The sequence below is a fragment of the Sminthopsis crassicaudata genome, chromosome 1 (assembly GCF_048593235.1).
Source record: "Sminthopsis crassicaudata isolate SCR6 chromosome 1, ASM4859323v1, whole genome shotgun sequence".
Lineage (NCBI taxonomy): Eukaryota > Metazoa > Chordata > Mammalia > Dasyuromorphia > Dasyuridae > Sminthopsis > Sminthopsis crassicaudata.
In genome coordinates this window covers 348523232-348544660 of record NC_133617.1, presented here as the reverse complement: position 1 = coordinate 348544660, position 21429 = coordinate 348523232, and the positions used below count along the sequence as shown (strand labels likewise).

At 34.3% G+C, this 21429-nt stretch overlaps 1 protein-coding gene across 1 annotated transcript in view; it reads right to left on the bottom strand.

The window, feature by feature from the left end:
- Window positions 1-1369: 1369 nt before the first annotated feature.
- LPCAT1 (lysophosphatidylcholine acyltransferase 1) overlaps window positions 1370-21429 on the bottom strand; it is a 128270-nt gene continuing 108210 nt past the window's right edge. Inside the window, exons 11-14 of the mRNA XM_074279162.1 lie at window positions 19028-19181; window positions 14934-15032; window positions 10235-10376; window positions 1370-1847 (exon numbers count right to left, since the gene is read on the bottom strand). Coding sequence (XP_074135263.1) covers window positions 1663-1847; window positions 10235-10376; window positions 14934-15032; window positions 19028-19181 — 580 coding nt within the window. The 3' untranslated portion in view covers window positions 1370-1662. The remainder of the gene's footprint in view (window positions 1848-10234; window positions 10377-14933; window positions 15033-19027; window positions 19182-21429) is intronic.

Below are 21429 nucleotides of genomic sequence, written 5' to 3'. Positions count from 1 at the left end.
TTAACAGGTGACACTTAGGGTTCAACATTTTAGAAGGGGGACAATTAATATGCCAAATACATAAGGTTGCACTAGTGCCTGCAAACTAAACTCCAGGATCTCTATGCTACTTTATTTTCTTCTACAGGATAAGCTCTGTTTTGACAACCTAATATACAGATTTTTCTCTCTTGGAAGATTGAATAGACAGGAAAAACATTCCTAGTTCATTTTCCTTCCATTCATTCCTAGCCCCAAAGCTTAAAAAAGATCTGATTGCATACAAATAATTAATGGGGAGGGAGAAGGAGCCAAACTAATTTGACAGAAAAAAATTTAAGATATCTATTTTTCTACTCCAAATATTATTGCAGTTTACCAAACCAATTAAAACAATACAATAACCTGAAATGTCTTGAACTCCTTTCATTGAATTATCTTTCACTTTTTTTTTTAAACTTATAGAAAAGATTTTCAGCAAGGGATTAATCTATATTGAGTTAAATTAATTTACAACAGAATCCTAAAGTTGTCAATATGAAATAAAAATTCACCAACTAGGAATCCTAACCCACAATTAGTGGAAATAGCCAAGATATATTTGGTTAGGGGCTAGACTGTTAAAGAGTACCTTTATGAGTTAATAGACTTCAAGTGGCTAGGATAGCTTCCTTCAATAGAAATCTATTTGGAATTTTAAAACAAAGCCAAAACCAAGAGCTTAGTACATATAATATTAAAAAAACCAAAACCAAACCAAAACAAAACAAAAGAACCCAAATGAATCCAGAACTATAATTAAATATTCCCCATAGACTTTTATGGGGTAGAGGTGGGGAGGAAGAGGGAAGAGGGGGAACATAGAAAAGCAACTCCCTTTCACAAAAGTGTTGAATATTTCCTGAAGTATCTAAATGAAAATTATAAAAATATTTATAAGCTCCCACACAGATTTAGACACACATAGAAAACAGAAAATGCATCTTCCACATTTTGTATTTGTGAAAGGTGGCAGGTCTTTTATAGTAGCTCCAAAAACACACACAACAAATTAAATTTTTCAAGTGTAGACAAAGAGTGTCTTGGGGTCAGAGCTCCCTACCTTTTTTCACTACCATGGAATGACAACATAAGATTATTTGTAATGTTTTAATGAAAATTAAAAACCATATTTTTAGACCATTTTGTGCCTTCCAAAAACTAAACTAAACAATATTCTTTGCATAATTTGTTGAATTCAGCACTGAAGAAAGCCTGAATTTAACTGTCTTCAAACACAGAAAAACACTAATCACCAAAGTGCACTTAAGACCACAGCAGCTACATTATTATTCTTTATACGTGCACACTCTCTAAGACACTTTGTACATAAAATTAAAACAATGGAATATAAATAAAGATGTGCCTTCTTTTCAAATACACATACAGTACAAGGAAGATAGCACATTCACAGTCTTGATGCTCACAGACTTTTTATAAAGAAATAACAACAACAAAAATCCAAACCCAAATCTTTCCAGACAAGTTTGAAGACAATAAATTTACATTGCATGGGAGATAAAGAAAAATGGGAAATTCTTACACAAATAACAGGGAGTATATATGTCATGTGTATTGGAATGATAATGGAACCTAGGCAAAGGCTTCTCCTCTTCACCAGGAGAAGGAGATAATGTTTCATCATTAGTTCAATTTCTTCTGGAAGGGATTACTCTCATCTTCAGTATTTTCAGGGCTGAAGTCAGTACAGAAACCATTAGGAGTTGGAGCAGAGGGTGTTTGAACACAACTTTCAAAACTTGCTTGATCTGGATATAAATATTCTTCTGCAAAGTCTGGGTATACTTCTGCAAATCTGCTGAAGTCAGCTAGAAAAAAAAATAGACATTTTGTGTTATGTGGACTGCAGGTGAAAGGCAAAATTTTAGGGTTATGGGAGAGTGTCATTGTGTTTTGTGCATGTGCCTACTTAGAACACAGACCTTTCTTATAGACAGTGGCTTCTGTGATTTTTCAAGGGGCCATGGAGAAAGAACATTTGGGATCCTTCCTTGCTGAGAAATACTTATCTATCACCCAGGCTGCAATTAATTATACTGTGCAGGCAGGACACAGTTCAATGTGTGAATGTAGGTAAATTTAAAACATTCTTTGCTATTCTCTCCACTAGAATCACACCTCAATCTAAAGCTGCAATGTGGCACAGTAGTATCCATAAATTCTTTTTTTTTTTTTTTTTTTGGGAGGTGGGGGGGGGGGGCTGGTGTTAAGTGACTTGCCCAGGGTCACATAGCTAGGAAGTGTTAAGTGTCTGAGACCATATTTGAACTCTGGTCCTCCTGAATTCAAGGCTAGTGCTCTATCCACTGCGCTACCTAGCTGCCCCATATCCATAAATTCTAAAAAGGCATAACTGTGGAACACAATTCTGATATTGCCTACCTATCTTTCACTAAGATTTTGTGTCCATCATTCACAAATTAGCCTCGATAATCATCTAAAGGTATGAGATGTGGGGGAAGGGAAGCACAGAAAAATTGTCATCTGTATCAGTGAGGAAAGATGCAAGTCATAGTCAACTTTCTAAGGATGCCATTTTGGTCTAGGTGCTCAGATAATAAGAATGTAGAGTTAGTAGATAGAAAACTAGATTCAAAATCACCAAAACTTGCTTCAGACATTTATTAGCTATGTAACTAGCTAGTCACTTAACAACAATAGCTAATCTTTACAAAATGCTGTAAGGTTTGCAAGGTGCTTTACAAATATTTCATTTTATTCTCACAGTAACTTTGGGTAGTAGATGATATTTTTATCTCCATTTTTAATTGGGAAAACCGAGACAGACAGAAGTCAAATGACTTGCTCATAGACAAAGAGTATTTGAAGCAGGATTTGAACTTGGGATTTCAAATCCTACCCCTTTACCCCCTGTGCCACCTAACCATCTCTTTGAATATTAGTTTTCTTATCTATAAAATGAAGACAATAAAAATCATCCATCTCATAGGGTTAGTATGGGGAATAAAATGAGATAATTATGTGTGATGTTTTGCAAACATTGGTGCTCACATAAATGTTAGCCATCTAACAATTCTCTCTCAGTGACCCTATCAGCTCTCATATATTCAACTATTACTTTTATGCAAAAAACTCCCAGATCTATGTTAGCTCCAGAGTCTCTGAACTTTAGTCTGGCATCACCATATGCATCTCTCCATGGCATCTCCAACTTAACATGTCCCAAAAAGAATTATCTTCTCCCCAGTTCTCTCCCCATCCACCTTTTGAAGGGAATACTTTCCTCTTGGTCATCAGGAGTGCAACCTCAGAGAACAACTCTGTATTCTATCCCTAACTTATCAATTGCAAATGTTTTTGCTTTTACCTTAATCAACACACAATTATTAGATACCTATGTGCAAGGAACTAGAGAAACAAAGAATCAAAGTTACTTTTCACTGGAGCTTCCCTCTATATCGCTTATGTTTATCCCTTCTTTCCCTCTCCTCTAACGTCAGTTCTGAATCTTCCCCTTACACTTACTCTAACAGCCTCCTAATCACATTTGATATCTCTTCTCACTAAACTGTCTTCCAACACAGCTCCCAAACTGTTATTTCCAAAGCACAGATCTGACCACTGGCCTGCTTCTAACTTCCCAGATAAAATGCAAGGTTCTTTGGTAAAATTCTTTCCAATATAATCCAGTCTTTCCAGATTTCACATATATCATTCTCCTTCACACAATCTATGTCTCAGTCACTTCCTGTTTCTAATCCTTGACATCTAATCTAATGCATTCTGTCCTCACCTCCATTTCAGGGAATTTTTGGGTAACTTATTTATGTTCAGCTCAGGTATCTGCAATGATAGTCAGACTCACCCGATTCCTGGTTGCTAAAACCCATTCCCCAAATTGTTTTGTACATAATTTGGATTTAATTTTCTATACAGCTGTTTTTACTCAACAGAATATTAAACACTCTGAGTGCTAAGACTAAGTTTTTGTCTTTATATAGTCTGATATAGTGGAAGTACTTAACAGATGTTTATAATGTTAAATTATTATAACATTTTGAAAGTAGGTTGGCAGATCCTTGAATTTTGGGGTTAAGTGACTTGTCTATAGTCACCCAGCTAGAAAGTATTAAGTGTCTGAAGTTGGATTTGAACTCAGGTCCTACTGCCTTCAGGGCAAGTGCTCTATCTATTGTGCTATGTAGCTGCCCTATCCTTGAATTTTTTAAAAAGTCAAATGTTTTCTAGCTGCTGAGTAGCTAAATCTATTATTTTTCTAATTCTGAATTATTCTTTCTTTTAAAATATAATATATTTACATAAATTCTCTATGTCTCTATTTTCAAGGTTGTAGAGATACTTCTGAATTATGACCACCATGAAAGGAATGATCTTGCCTTTGTAAGTTATTAATGCAACCTTTGAAGTTCAGGGTCCATAATGAGATGAAATCTTAGGCAAAACTAACCCAAATGAAAAACTCAGATCTGATCAAAAGGTAGATGAATTTTAGTTTAGGTGACTTGGTAGATTCTGGCCCATTGTATTTTAATCAGACAAATCTGCTATAAGTGGATTTCCCTTTTGTCAACATTATCCTAGAGGAGGTGATATGGATATAGAGAAGTTCCTTTGACTAAGACTGAGTAATCAGAGTCCTGTCCCCTATACCCTAATTAGAATAACCATCTTCATTCTTTCACTATTTATTAACCAATCAGAACCAACTACCCTCAAGAACACCCACTTTTCCAAGGGCATATACGTATTGAGGGGGTTTGATGAGCGGTTTTTGGTATTTGAGAGTGCTACTGACCTCTTTTATTAATTTTCCACTAGTATAATTAGTAAAATGATTAATTACCCAGAAATTATGTCTCTCCAATTTTTATATCACAAACAAAAGAGACAATAAAAAGACCCCAAAGGGGGAGGGGGGAAGGCAGAAAGCTTGAACTTGTGTGGCTAAAAAAATACCCAAGTTACTTTTTGAATGAAGTTGGGAGTGAAGAGGTTTTGCTACAAGCAAATGAGCTTCATGTTGTATATATCAAATGGACATTTTATATATCAAAGTAGCTGTCCCAAAATAAATATAATATCTCTCCAAAGATGCTAGATGGTATTCTTGGGTCAGCAGCTTCAATACCTGTGGTCATTCCATTTTCCTCCATGGCATTCCCCAATATTCATAGAACCACAGTTAAGCTGCGTATTCAGAAGTAACATTAATTCTATTTATCCCTGCAGTCTGACATTCTGGTTGAGCCCTTGCCATATATGAGCACTGGCTAGGGAAAGACTGGGAGACAGATTGTCAATCTGTGGTGTCATGAATAAGACAAGAAGGATGAGTAAAGCATCAGGAGCAGATCAACACAATTGTGCTTTAAGTTATGTCAAAAAACAGCCAAGTAGGGACAAAGGGGAAATGATTTTCCAAAACAAAAGCCTTGAGGATACTGGCAATTTCTTACTTGCCTCTTTTCCTTGCAATATATTCAATGTAAAAAACAAAAAACGAAACAAACAAACAAAAAACCCAAACCTCAATCATTCCCCCATAGCTCTATTCCTAATAATTGTTAAATACCTTTATTCTTATTTGGTTAATTTATACTGAAAATTCTAGCTAGCTTGCTTTTAAGCTCATTTTCTTCTGGAAAAAAAGTCCACTAAAAATAGTATATTGTAATAATACTGTTTATGGTAGTAATTGATAGTGTTTTTTAGTAACTTCACAGTATAAACTGTTTTTTTGAAGACTATAATAAATCCTAGGCTATTTTACTTTTCTTCTATGAATATTATCTAAAGAAAAAAATCACTAGTTTGGGCTTTTACATTAATAAACTGTTATACCAAAACAGTATAGAATTGACAAGCAGCAGCTGTTCCAAACCTCCTTCATTGTCAATGCTCCCTCCACAGGGTTTGTACAGATATCGTCACCTCTTATTTAACTGAGAAAATTAAATCCATCTGTCATGAGCACTCTCATCTCCCTCACCTCAAACCCTTTCCACATTTTTTCCTGCTCTCTTCTCCTTTGTTCTACTCTCTGAAGAGGAGAGAGCGCTCTTCTGCTGGCAAAGGTTAACCCCTCTCCTTGTGTTCTTGATTCTAACTCTTTTCATCTCCTCGAGGAGGCTGCCCTTTTGTGCATTCTGTCATCTCTACCCACCACATTCGTTTGTCCTTCAAACTTCCCTATTTCTATTAAACACAACAACACTTTCTGAGTCACCTAGGTTCTCAAGTATGGAACTAACTTGGAATTCTCCTCCTTCCTTCACTATACTGTACCATTCAGTGAGTTACCATGTCCTCCAGAGAAGTATCTTACATGGAACACACTCTTGAGAGCTGTATAAATCAGATTAAAATGTAATCAGGAAATAATTAACACCATATAAAGAAAAATAGAATAAACATAAATAATCTTAATGTGGAGTTTTCTTAGGTCAATATGCAGTTTGTAGAGATCTTTTTTTGTATAATATACTGACCCCCATTTCTAAATGAGGTTGATACCATTGCTCAAAGTAGCTTTCAAATCCATTCCTCAGTTTCCACTCCCACAGCTACTACCCCAATAAAGTCCTCATTGCCTCTCTTTTCTATTGTCATGGTCTCCAAAGGGGAACTTTCCACCTGATTTTATTCTTCAGGATTGTCAAGTTAATTTTCTGGACACAGAAACCTAAAGGTCATTTTCTTGCTCAAAAATCTTTAAGAAGTTTTATATCTCACCTAGTATTTAAACCTATATCTTTAGATTTACTTTCTATTATTCCCAGGCAAACTGGATTGCTTGGCTGTTCTCTGAACTCTACACTTCAGTGCCTTCCCATAGTTAACACTCCTTACCTCCTCCCCCTCAGAGTCTTCCGGGAGTGTTATCAACCTCAAACTATCTGGTCTATTTGCTTCTGTATATTCAAGGTAAAAATTCAGGTAAGTCTTCCTGATTATATGAATATCTAAGAAGTTGAATTTAGCTCAGATCTTTTTCAGTATATACTGCTATACCACTTCCTCCTTCTGATATTAAGGATACAGAGATAAAGTAAGATGTGTATTTTGTAGTCAAGAACCTTATATATACACCTGTAATAATAGTCAGACACATAGTAAATAAGCCAGACACTCCATTTTTCCTTCATAAATTACCTTATGTTTATTTACTCATTTGTTTCTTTGTGTGCATTTTGTATCCTCTTCCCTCCAGATTACAAACTATGTGAAGGTTCAAACTATTTGGCTTTTGGCAAAATCTTTATCTTTAGTGCATGACTTGGAGCTGTATAAATATATATAAGTCCTTCATAAACATGAGATGAGAATAGAATAGAATTTATACAGTCCGAAGTAAAAAATTCTACCTGGAATCTGTTCTTTATTGAAAGTTCAGGCAGCCATCAAGCATTTATTAAGCATTTCATTTAGGCCAAACCCTGGACTTCTAGGTGGTACATTGGATAGAATGATGGGCCTGCAGTTAGGAAGACTCATCTTCTTGAGTCCAAATTTGGCCTCAGACACTTAGTAACTGAGTGACCATAAGCAAGTCACTTAATTCTTTGTCTGTAAAATAAGCTAGAGAAGGAAATGGCAAACTACTCTAGTATCTCTGCCAAGGAAACCCCAAATGTGGTCATGAGGAGTCAGAAATGAACGAAATGACCAAACAACAATGGCCAAGTACTGTGTTAAACACAAGGGATATAAAGATGAACAAGAACACAGTAACTGCTCTCAAGGAATTAAATTCTAATGGAGAGAGACATGTAAGTAACTAATACATATACGATATGTATCAGAGTAGAATTAGAAGAGAGTGGTATAGAGGATACTCAACTCTGGGAACAACCCACATTCCACAAAAACCAAGGGAAAAAAGGTTGTGTGTTGTAAAGTGGCCACAGGTTTTGCTATGGTCTCCAGGATCATGAGAGGTCACACACGACTGAACAACAAAAATGGAAAGTTATTTCAGAGAAGAAAGAAGAAAGCATCTGTATAACACTACTATTTATATATTTATTTTTCCTGAGGCAATTGGGGCTAAGTGACTTGCCCAGGGTCATACAGTGAGGAAATATTAAGTATCTGAGGCCAGATTTTAACTCAGGTCCTCCTAACTCCAGGGCCAATGCTCTATCCATTGTGCCATCTACCTGCCCCCCACTATGTTTCAATTAATCTTCATAACAATCATAGGAGGTATTTTTATTATTCCTATTTTATAGTTGAGGCAACTGAGGCAAACAGGATTAAATGACTTGCCCATGGTCACATAGCTAGTGAGGTTGGATTTGAACTCAATGTTCCTTTGGTCCAGTGCTCTCTCTCTCTCTCTCTACTGCGCCACCAGCTACTTCCAAGGTAAGGAAGGTCTCCTGCAACTTCCTACTGCATCAGGTGAGCGCTGAAGCAAGTTTTGAAGGAAGCCAAGAAAGTCAAAAGGTGGAACTGAGGGGCATAACATTCTAGGGATGGGGAACAATTAGTACAAAGTCACAGAGTCAGGAAATGGAATGTCAGTCTGGCTTATTTATTATATTAATATAATATATATTTCCTTGCCTGCAAAATATGTATCTTATTTTATCTTTGCCAAGAGTCAGATATGACTGAATGACTGTACAAAAATATCCTCAAAGTCAAAAATGCCATTTTGTTTAGGTAGGCAGTTAATAAATAGAAAAGGGGACAAGAAATGATCTAGACCTGGGAAGTATCTTATAAGATGCATAGAAAGAGGGAGGCATCACACCAAATGCTCAGCATGGGGTGTGAATTCTTAAAGTTTTTGATTGAATTCATGACGCCTAACAGACTTTTGTTCTTCAGTTAATTGGCCACAGTCTAGAGTAATTAGAGAAAAGACCTTTTAAAAGAATTCAGTCTAGGTCTGTGTATATGTATTAGTTGGCTTCTACAAGATAATCATATTTTCCACCAAAGGAATTTATGTGGCAGAATACATGAATCAAAAACATAAATACAATTTTTTTCACTGCTGAAATGGTTTATAGCCAGTGACACCTTGTGGAATACACTGAAATGATTTTGCTTAAAAATATTCCACAGTAACAACCTGTTAGAGTTCTTATCTTTTCAATGAGGGGGGAAGAAAGGGAGTAAAGAAGAGAATTTGGAATTCAGAATTTAAAAAAAAAAAAAAAAAGTTAATTTTTTTACACGTAGTAGAAAAATAAAGCATGAACAAAATAAAATTAAAAAGAGAAAAATTTCACAATAGCTCTCTTTTTGAAAGATTATCTAGCCATTTTCTTTGAGAAAACAGCAATACCCTGATCGTTTACCATGTAATTTTTTGATTTCTTGAAGTCTTGGTTGGATATAGCTTGTGTTTACTTTGTGTTTAAATTAAGACACCATTTTTAACATTTAGAAAAGAAAGACACAAAGAAATTACTTTAAATCACTTTGTGGAAAATAGCTAGCAACTATTTTATTTTCTTTAGTGATAAAAAAAAAATCATCTAATAAATGGTGATGAGGATATTGATAAGTATTTTTCCTTCTTATAAACTTAAGTGGTTAAATTGAGTTCCGTACTTCTCAGTTGCTGGTGAAATCTCTGACTACTTAGTCTAAACACAGCATTATCTTAAATTCATCATTATAATGGGTTCTTAAAATGATACCATAATTTTGTGATTCAAGAATAATGACTACATTAAGAATTAGAAAGCCTAGGATTTAATTTCTGTTTTCCCACCATTAATGTTGAGTGAATTCCTAAAATGTTATGCTCCTTTGGTTTCCTCTGTGTAAAATAAGACTCTTGATCATCTCTTTGTAGACAATCTACAATAAAAAACAACCAACTCAAATCTCAAACGAGGCAATTTCTGCTGTTTAGCACATCCTGGGGTCACTTCCGCCTGGACCATTAGTTCCTATGTGGTCAGGAAGAACTGAGTCTTAATTTTATTATATAACAAATAAAGTACAATTAGGAAGGCATATTTCTCATTATGCATTTAACGAGGGGAACTAGTCTCTGATAAGTTCTGGAAATCCCCCATTACTTATTTCTTTGGCAATTCTGTCAAGGATGAAAAAAGTAGTATAAAGATAATAAAAGATAATTTTTTTTGGAGGGGAAATATTTAATTTGTTGGAAATGATCAACAAAAATAATTTGTAATACAGACTCTCTGGGACTGCCTGGAGTTTCAAAAAAAACTTTGGAACTTACCAAATGTGATTTTCTCCTTTTCTTCCTCATCTATAGCTCTAAAAAGATCAGTTACATTAAGCTCTGCGACACCTATGGCAGTTTTCAGAATACAAGCCAAATCCTCTGCTTTTATGCTTCCATCTTCCTGTGATTCGTACATCTGAAAAGGCACAATAAAACTTCATTTATATTCTTCCTTTTCCCTCTGTTGAAATTTTATCTAGCCTTCATGACCCATGTCAAATTCTATCCCCTTTGTAAAGCATTGTCTGATGATATCAGACTACATATATGGATAATCCCCCTTTATATATATAAAACATCTATACCACTCATTTTGGAACTTACTGTTAAATGGATATTTACTGAACATATAGATAATATGACACTAACTATACTACAGGTATGTAAGCTATAATCTCATATAATTTTTTTTTCCTCCTCTTTTCTACCTTCCTCCTACTTAATTTCTTTATATCTGTCTCTATGTCTGTCTTGCCAAGATAGATGGATGACAAGGTCAAACCAAAAGCAATTTTAAGATCAAATATGTCAAAAAAAGTTCATTAAGTATTAAAAACTTATTATCCATCTGGACTCCAACATTGAAGACTGATGCCATGGAGATCTGGGTTAAATTTCTCTACCCACTACCTTCCAAACGATAAACAACATTTATACTCATATTTAAGTTCCTATCTTCTTTTATTCCAATCCCTCCCTCACCCCCACTCAATGGCATTTCATCAGATATCACTGGGACACATAGCCAAGGACTACAGGACACAAAGGGCTTGGGAACTCAGCTACTTATGTCTTAACAGGATCTCTCCCACCTCCTATTCATTGATTCTTCTGAGTTTTGAAGTTTGATTTTTGTATAAGAAGGAAGAATTAAGAGACTGTTCTCATGAGATCCCAAACTACACTTCCAGATTCTATTTTGCATGGATTTGGATTTCAGAATGTATATTGTAGACATACACAACAGCTATTCTAGAGATATGTTGCCAATCTGTAAAATGGCCAGGATTGTGGAACAGAACTTGGAGGGGCTGCCTAGTAAATGATGGTCTTGAAGGCATCTACTGCACAGAACAATCAAATAGGTGCTAGGGAAGACAAAATGAAGGGAGGAATTCACTAGGGCACATGATCCTGCCACTCCTTGCCCTGAGAATTTCCTACCTAGATATTGATGATGCCGTTGGCTGGCACCCATGACTTCAATGACCTAGCTGCCTCCAAAAACTGCAGCTGGAATGCTCATACTGATCACAATCAGATTTTTTCCATATCTGAACTAGGCTCCTATTTATTGACTAGGTTTTAGCCTTGTCAATAAATTCCAGTGGCTCCCTATTACTTCTAGGATTAGATCTACAAATTTGTTTTTTAAAGTCCTTCAAAACCTGGCTCCTTCTTACCTTTCCAGTCTCACATTTTGCTCCCCTCTACCTACTCTGTAATGAAAGGACATTGGCTACTTTGCAGTTTCTCCCACAAGACTTTCTCTCTCTCTCTCTCATGCCTTGGTGTTGATGGTCTCCCATGGCTACAATACTCTTCCTCCTTGTCTCTGTTATCTGGCTAAAGTACTCTCTTTTTCAAAAAGCTTTTCTAAGTCTCCCCTACTGCCAGTACCTTCCCACTGAAATTTTCTCCAATTTATCATATTTATATTTTGTATGTACATAGCTGTTTGCATATTGCCACTCCCATTAGACTGTGAGTTTTTTAAAGACAGGGATTGTTTTTATCTTTCTTGGTATTCTTACCATTTAGCAAAGTGCCTGAATATAGAAAATTCTTAATAAATTCTGGTTGCCTGATTGAATGCAAACTGAAAGAAGACAAGAAATACAGCTTATGATTCTTTTATAAACCTCACAGTGCTTGGTACAGAGCTGAGAAAATACCAATCTCTTAACAGACCTTTACTGATCTAGATAACACTAATTCACATTTTATGTTACAGCTAGATCCTGATTAGTGTGAACAGAATCTTTTGCAATGGTAACGTATTCACATTTACACTGTTTGAAGTTATAATTATGTCCTTAGTTCTAGCCCACTGGAAATATCCAGTGAAAATTTAAATAAGTAGCCATTTCAGTGGATTTATCATGTACACTAATTGGGACCTGGCTGTATTTTGGAAAAATTACTGCCTTACATTTTGTGTTATTTTGGACACAAGCCATACTGAGGGACAAAAGACTTACAAGGCAAATCAATGGTTTTATTAAGACAAAAGGCAGTGGTCTTTATTCTTAAGAGAATAAATTTTTACATTAAAAACAATTTCTTCTTTATTAATATGGGGATAATAAAATCTGGCATCACCTGCTCCACAGGATTTTTGTGAAGAAAGTGCCTTGTAAAACTTAAAAAATCTTAATTATTATTATTGACGATAAAAACTAATGGCAGCAATAATAATTATCAACATTATTATTGTTATTACTAGGTAGAATTGAGCCATTGCCTTCTATGTTTCTTTTCAAAAGTTCTTTAATCTAATTTCTAGTAGCATAGAAGGGAGAAGTGATTAGGAGGAAGCTTATAGAAAAAAGGCCTGGGAATTTTAAGGAATTGCAAGCGTGCAATTAGTCAAAAGTATGATGTTATACCCACAAAAACTAATGTACTCTTAATCTGTTGTGTTAAAACAAGAGGGATGACAATGGACTGTATTTAGTTCTGACTGTACATTTCAGAAAGATCATTTATAACAAGGAGAAAACTTAGCCATTAATGTGAGGTGTGTGCCAGAGAAGGGGATGGGAATGGGAATATTTAATCTGGAGAAAATACAAGACATGAGGTTTTTCTTCAAGTATTTAAATGGTTATGATGTGAAAGAATGGTGAACCTTCCAATTTGACCCAGGGGAGCAGAATTTGTGAGATACAAGGATAATATAAAAGTTTACAGGGGGAGATTGTCTTATTTTTATCAAAAACATAACAATAATTGGAGTTATCCTCACATAGAATAGGCTGCCTTCTTCCAGGGGGCCTTTAAACAGAAGCTAGAGGGTTATTTAGAGAGGAGAGGGAATTCTTACTTCAGACACAAGTTAAACCATATGACCTCTAAGGTCATCTGCAGTAATAAGATTTTATAAGTTCTTAAACATTCAAAGCTATGTATTCAGTTTAATTTTAGTTTTCAATTCAGAAAAGCCATATACTTAAAAAAAAAAAAATATGTGTTTTCATGAAGCAAGGAAAAGGTAATAGACTGGAGATCCTGGGTTCTAGCTACTGACTTACTATATGACTCAAGGGGTAGTCATTTTCCTTTTTATGCAACTCAAAATAGGACAATGGAGTCAATCCCTATGAGGGGTACCTTCTAGTTCTAAAAATACTATGAATCTACAAAGGCACAAAGGCATTATGATGAATACAGCTTTGTATTTTAGTTTTTGTTCCAGAGAAATTTTAACTTCAACATAATGAAGTCCTGAAAAAAAGTCAAAATAAAACTCAAATGCAACCTGGTAATCTAACTTTCCTTTACAAGGACTAAAATCTAGAAAACTTGCATTTTATTTTAGCTTCTGTTACTAATGTTGTAAGACACCTGGAGGATAAATGAGGTAACATATATGGTGCCCTGAGCTTTTCTGAAGAAATGCATTTCATGAGCTTGGGATATTGAACAAGTACTGTGTTAGTTTTTAGACAAGAAAGCAATGGATATAGTAACTACTACAAAGTAAATGAAAAGAAAATACAAACCAAAATAGCTGAAATTCATGTTGGAAAATTAGAATGGGAAGAGAAAAGGGAAGGAAAAGGCATTTACATAGGGCCCACTATGTTTCAGATACTGGGCTAAGTGCTTCTTACAAACAGTATCTCATTTGATGCTCACAATAATCATATGAGGTAGTTAAGTTACTTGCCCAGAGCCACAAAGTTACTAAGTATTTGAGTCTAGATTTAAAATTAAGCATTGCCAGGCCCTGCTCCTCATTCATTATGCTAAAAAAGTATATGAGAAAATACCTTCCCCTATTCCCTTGCAGGTGGGAAGTCTATGGGTGTGGAACATTGTATTTTCACAAAACAACAACAACAACAACAACAAAACTGATCAGTTTTGCTGATTTTCTTTTTATCTTTGTTTTTTTTTTCCACTTAAATTTTTTTGGGGAGGGAGGGGCGGAGGAATTTATAAGGAATGGCTCTATATAGGGAGAAACTGAAATAATGTTAAAAACAAGATATTAATACAAATTTATTTTAAACACTAAAAAAAAGGAAATTTTTACTAAATATTAAGAAGAGTTACAAGATCTAATATAACAATAGTTTTACTATGGGAGTTGATCCATTCCTTCTATCTCAGTTTGCTAACTTATTGAAAAGGTAACAATGACAACCCCATTATATCAGAGTTGTGAATAACTATTAATAACTTTTAACTTCCCTCATTTTTAAGGTGAAATTTATTGCATGGCCTATCTTAGCTGCTTTTTAATTTATTTTTGTTTTGTGACTTCCCTTTTTAATTTACAAAGTGAACACAATTCTATGGTTCTATGGCAATTAAATATTAATATATAACACATATTCTCAAAGTCAAGCTTAAGTTGCTTCCCTCCAGGTTTATGTTTGTAAAACATTCATATCTTAGGACAAAAAAAATGTGACCAGTACTTTACTTTTAGGTTTTCAATTCATATTAAAATTATACCACTTGCCTTAAAAGCCAGATGAATTGTTTCCAAAGTCTTGGACGGTCTACATACTACAGATAATGCAATTACATATTCCCGTAAGTCAATTTTACCGCTTTCATCCTGTAAAAAAAAAGGAGCCATCTGAGTAATGTTTCGTCAACCATGTTAGAATTTAACAAATAATTTACAGTATTAAAATTTAAAAATGTTAACTGGCTATTCATTGAAAATAGCTTATACATATACATACATGCACCTATACACATGTATAACATAAATATGTTTTTTAAAATTTAGTTGCTGAGACATAACAATAAAGATTTGGTCTTCACATTCTTAAGACATGTTCAAATCAAACTTATGATATGTACTGGTTGTATGACTCTGGGCAAGTCCCTTAATTTCTTAGTGGAACTGTTTTCCCCTTCCCTCTCTATTTTCAAGCTACTCTCTAAAAACTATATATTACAGTATAGAGGCTATGCTGCAGTGGTAGAAGGAGTTTTCTTAGAGGCAGCTGCTTATACTAATATTATCACATGTTTGAGGCAAAATGTTTTGTTTTGTTTTTTTCATTGTAATCAAGCAAAACTTTTGAATTAGTCATAGCATAATAACTTCTAAAATACATCATGTACAAAGACATAATTCAGGAAGCAGCACAGTATAATAGAGAGGTTGGTGAATCTAATCAGGGGACACTGGGATAATGCCCTAGCTCTGTTGTTTATTAATCATTGTGGCCTTAAGAGAGTCACAAACTTTTTGGGCCTCACGGTCCCCATCTGGAAAAGGAAGTTGGACTAGACAACCTCTAACCTTTCTTTCAGCTCTAAACTTGGTTTTCTATGATTCTTTTCCTCACCTTAAAATGGCTTGTACATAGCTAGTAATATAAGATTACAAGTGGATGGGGAAAAAAAAAAAAAAATCATGGCTGAGGAATTTGCATTTAATCAGTTAAAAGAAATTAGGGATGGTCATTATAGAAAAAAGATCTAAGAGAAAGGCCATCATGTGGAAGAAAGATTAGACACCTTTTCTTGGGCCCCTAAGGATATAACTAATAGAAAAGGTGTAAACTAAAGAAAAGTAGATTTCTGCTAAGAAAAAAACAAACCTATAACTTTAACAATGAAAGCATTTTAAAAAGTCAATGAATTCCCTCAAGGAATAGCAGTTCAAGAACTTAAAATATGTATCTATGTGTTCATATAAAATACACATAAAATATACATGTGCACATAAATATGCTTACATATACATATAATGTGTACGTTTATATAGGTTTATAAGTTATGTTAGTCACATTTGATTCTCCACAACCCCATTTAGAGGTTTTCTTAGCAAAGATACTAGAGTTCCTTCTCTAGCTCCTTTTACAGATGAGAAAACTGAGGCAAATAGGGTTAAATGACTTGCTCAGGGACACACAGTTTATAAGTGTCTGAGGTCACATATTAACTCCAGATTCTGTGTTCTATCAACTATGAGATTCTGTGACTAGACAAACACAGCCATATGTAGTAGAAAGAACATTATCATTTACTTATTAGCTATGTGGAACTAGGAAATTAACAACCTTTTTGTGCCTCAGTTTCCTCATTATGAAATAAGAGTACCTCTATTACCAACTTTACAATGTTGTCTAGAGAATCTAATGAGATAATGGATTCCAAGTGCTTTATAAAACTTAATATACTCCAAGATGTATGATCAAAAACATCCTATCTTTCCCTCTTTATTGCTCTTCACCTAAATATCTATCTGGATAAGGTATGGGGAAAAAAATTCCCAACATCCCAATGGTTTTCATATTGAATTATACTCTGCTGTTTTCTAAACCATAATTATCCTTATTATTGTTACTGAAATTGAAAACAACTGAACAGAAGGTAACTTCAATTTTTGATTGAAAGTTTTATAAAAATGCAATCATACTACCTGTCCTTTGGCTTTAGAACAGAAAGCTAAGTTTAAAGAAAACAAACAGATATGTAAAATTTATTTTAAAAACTGAATTTTACATTATGTTTGACAGAGTTGAGTGTCAATTAAACAAAAACTTAAATACCTACTGTGTATAAAACATTGTCCTAAGTCAATATAGATTTAATCCAATGAAAAGCCCACTCATAAAAATGACCTTGGGCTAGAAAGAAAAGTTAATATTTTCTTCATTAAGGCATGGATCTTAGTGAGATTTTCATTTTAAAAGCTCTATAGGAAAAAAAGTTTTGGTATTTTAAGGGTGAAACTTCAGAAATCAATTAGCCAGAACAACTGTCTCATCATTTTGCATCACCAAAGTTAAATACTTTGTATTTAACAGTATTACATGTATGTAACAGAATATTTATTACATTTTTTTTTACTTTTTCTTACCTCATGGTTGCTCAACTTGGAGAAGGCAATAGGAAAACAAAATAAAACCCACCCTCTCCTAAATGTTCAAATATCAAGGGAAAGGATGGAGTACTTTTGTTTTTATTCTCTGTTCTTCAGAAGAACTGAAGTAAATTCAAGTAGTTGGTTTGTTCCTAGCAACACCACTTTTGCAAATATCAGGATAGAAGACAGTTCTATGTAGAGACAATCCCCTTTACCTTCCAGGCAGATTTCTTCTCAGAAAGAGAGAGACCCTTTACTATTTATTTCTGCTAGAGATTTGACAGGCCTCAAAGAAAGAGTCATATGTGTTTCTTTCTCAATATTGTTTAGAATGTATGGTGATGTTACATTTTAATGGTGCAATGAAATAACATTGCCTCTGCAAATGAATAAATTTTTTTTCTTCTCCTTGGCATCTAATTTATCCTTTAAAAATTTGTATTCATGTCTCTTGTTATTATATCATCTAAATTTCCCCCTGTATTCCTTCTTACCTATCTCCCCCCATACCTCTGCAAAGAAGTGAGGGGAGATGTTGAAAAAACTTTTAATTGATGGATAATGATCCATCTGACCTGCTAATATGATATTGCTTTATTCAAATACTGGGCAGACTTACATAAAGCATGAAAACTGTTAGAAAGTATTACAAAATAAAACAGAGATTTGACTAAGACTAGGAGAAAATTGTAGCTTTACTCCAAGAGTCATAGTTTTCAACATATCAATTCTAAATAGGCAATACTGCATCTTTAAGTGAATTTTCAATGGTGAGCAATTATTCAATATATTTAGCATTTACATGTCAGTCCTGATATCACTTTCAAAGCAACTCAGTGATAATATAATCACAGCTGTAGTTATACCACACACACCAAAAAAAACAAAACTCCAAAAAACAAAACCTTCAAATAATCCTCCCCTCTCCCCAAACAAAACAAAACAAAAAAGAATACAAAAAACTGTATTTTATTCCATAGTACCTAAAAGCTATCTTTTACACTATTGATGTCTGTTTTCAGGAGAATTTTGTCTAAAGTCTCAACAATACACTGAATTATACACTGCAAAAATTCATTAGTAAAACAAAAGAATGCAGCAAATTTATAAGAACTACAGACTCTACCAAAGACTTGGGGGTTGAGGAAGAGGAGCCAAACTGCTTATTAGTGTGTACTCTGTGCAATATGTGATCTTCTAATTAGCAAATCAACTAGAATAACATCTATGCTGATATATTACATTCATTTAATACATTCAAATGATGCTTTCTTCATAAAGGCTTCACTAATCCTTTCTCCACCATCTGCCTAGCCCAAGTTGGAAGTGATTTCATATCTCATTGCACTTTGAATTAACCTCTCTCCCCACACCCTCCATCCTTCCATCTCTCTCTCTCTCTCTCTCTCTCTCTCTCTCTCTCTCTCTCTCTCTCTCCAAACATACGTGTAAATTTAAACCTCTAAAATTATATTATATTTAATTTGTATATATGTCTTCTTTCTATCTATTGGATCAGGGGCACTGAGAGAGTAGGAATTATGATTTATTTTTGTACCTGACACCAAGATTGCATATTAAACATAATAAATAACAAATATTTGCTTAATGAATGAACAAAATAAAATATCAATAGGACCTACCATTATCATGAGTTTACTGACATACTAATCACCAAATGTTGGTGTTGGTATGCTTTTGCTTTGCGGTAATATAATTCTTACCTCATCAAATAGAGCAAACATGTCACCCAATGTATCAGAAACTGGGACTTCCATGTATGCAGCAAATTCTGAAAGACTAATTTTTTCTCCATTCTTCATCTTAGCACTTTCTGAATATCTATCCAGCTCTTTTTCAAGTTTTTCTGGTTTTAACCTATATGCAAAAAAGGGAAAGATTTTGATAATAAAATTTCAGGTTATTAATGAGTTGTCTAAACTTTGATAAAAATATCAATAAATGACTTATAATAAAGTTAATGAAACAGAATATTTTTTTCTTAGAAGAAATGATAATTTTAATAATTTTGAGCCATTCCAAAATGTGGTCTTTGGTAGTCTATGAAAGACTGAGCTTTTCAGGCTCTTGATTTCAGACAATGGCAGATTAAAGAAGTAACAAGTCAACAATCCATCCCAACATTTTTTACTAGTATTTGTACTTAAATAATGATCATTTAAACTCTTCTCCATCCCTAACTCTCCCTTAAATTTTCCCCTGTGACAAAGGACAACCATTAAAAAAAAACCCAGTACATTGGATACATATACAATATTTTTATTCTAGGAGCCTCCTGCTATAGTGAGGGATGTATGTGTCAATATCTGTTCTCTGGAATTTTCACTGATTTTTCAATTACTCAGTATTCTATTTTTTTTCATTGATATTGTTGTATATTACAATGCTCTTTTAACTGTTTATTTTTGTTCTATATTAGCTAATAGAATTTCTACCATGATTCTGTGAATTCAGCATAATTGTAATTTCTTAACATATAATAATTTATGACCATAGTTTTGTCAGTGTTCTTTAAGTAATAAAGCACTCACTTTATTATTCAATCTTTGCTCCCACAAAGAGGGGTGATCAAATATTTTGGCATACAGTTTTTTTGTTTTTGCTTTTGACTTTCTTAAGCTAAGTATCCCAAGTGGATAAAGGGTATGTTAATTTAGTAAACTTTCTTGTATAATTCCAATTTGATATCTTGAATTGTTTAGCCACTTCATAGCTCCACCATTAGTGTGCATTTTTCCTGAATCCCTTAGAATTAGAATTAGTCATTTTCAGTTGGGTCTGACTCTTTGTGACTACATTTTGGGAGTTTGTTTCCTCCAGGAAGACAAAAAGAAAAATGGAGTAGCTCATTTCACATCAAGTCTCCAAAGAGAAATCAGATAATTGGCAGTTTAGATTTTTGCTTAGAGTTCCTCCTTTTTCATGTAAAATGGAAAAGGATTTCAAGATCATTGTACTACAAACTACAAAGGGTAAGAGACGAAGGGAGGACAGAAGAAAAGAGAATGGAGAGAGGAAGAGGGAAAGGGTGAGAAAGAGAGGGAGAGGGAGAGGGAGAAAGGGAGAGAAGAAGAAAAAGAAAAGGAGAAGAGAACAAGAGTAAAAGGAAGAAGAGGGAGAGAGAAAAGAAGGGAGGGAGAAGGAAAAGGAGTGAGAGGAAAGTGAAAAGTAGAGGGAGTAGGAAAGGGAGAAAAAGAGGTAAGGGCGAAGAGGGAAAAGATGGAAGGAAGCAAGGAAGAAGAGAATATGATGTGTGTAGAGTAGAATCCATTCTATTTTTTCCCTAAATGGTAAGGAATATATCCTCAAAACTTTATTAGTACAAGGGACTAAGACTCAAGCTTTAGATATGATTTTCAAACCCTATATAAATAAAAATAAGTCAGTGCCTTTCAGATTTAATAAATATACATTGAAGTGCGGAGTGACTCCTGGCTGAGTATCTTTTTCCATACTTTTGTAAAGCAAATTTTTTTTTGTTAAGTGTCAGGTAGACTATGTGTGACTCATTTCATTCTAATCTCAACCTTGAACCACCAAACTGCCCTGAGTCCAGAATATTGTAAGATTAAGAAAGGCTCATTTCTGGGTTAAATGCTTATTTATCTGGTTGTTACACCACCTATTCATTTAACAGATACCTTCTCTCCCCTGCAGAGTCATGTAAGGGGGAAAAAGCAACCAACCCAAACATTTTTACGTACTGAATGAGGACTCAGTTAATTGCAAAATAATAATTTCCCCTCTAAGGAATAATTGAAACCCAAACCAAAAGTAGTTGGCAGCAAGGAAGCAGTCTGTAAAGGGACTGATGGGACAGATAATAAGACTGATCAAATGTAGGGTTCAACTCTAGAAAGGGAGTACCATGCAGAATCAGAGGATCTGGAAAAAAGCAATCAGAACTGAATAAAATTGGCATGACTTCAGAGAAAAGCTGTCCCTTTCACACTGGTTCCCCTGAGAGGTATTGGTAACATCTAAACTACTTTCAAAATAAAAAGAATTCATAACTTCACTGATCACACCATAATTCCACAATTTCTCAAATTTCTACTAATCTAATCTTTTATAAAAATGGCATTTTGTTTTGTCACATCAAAAT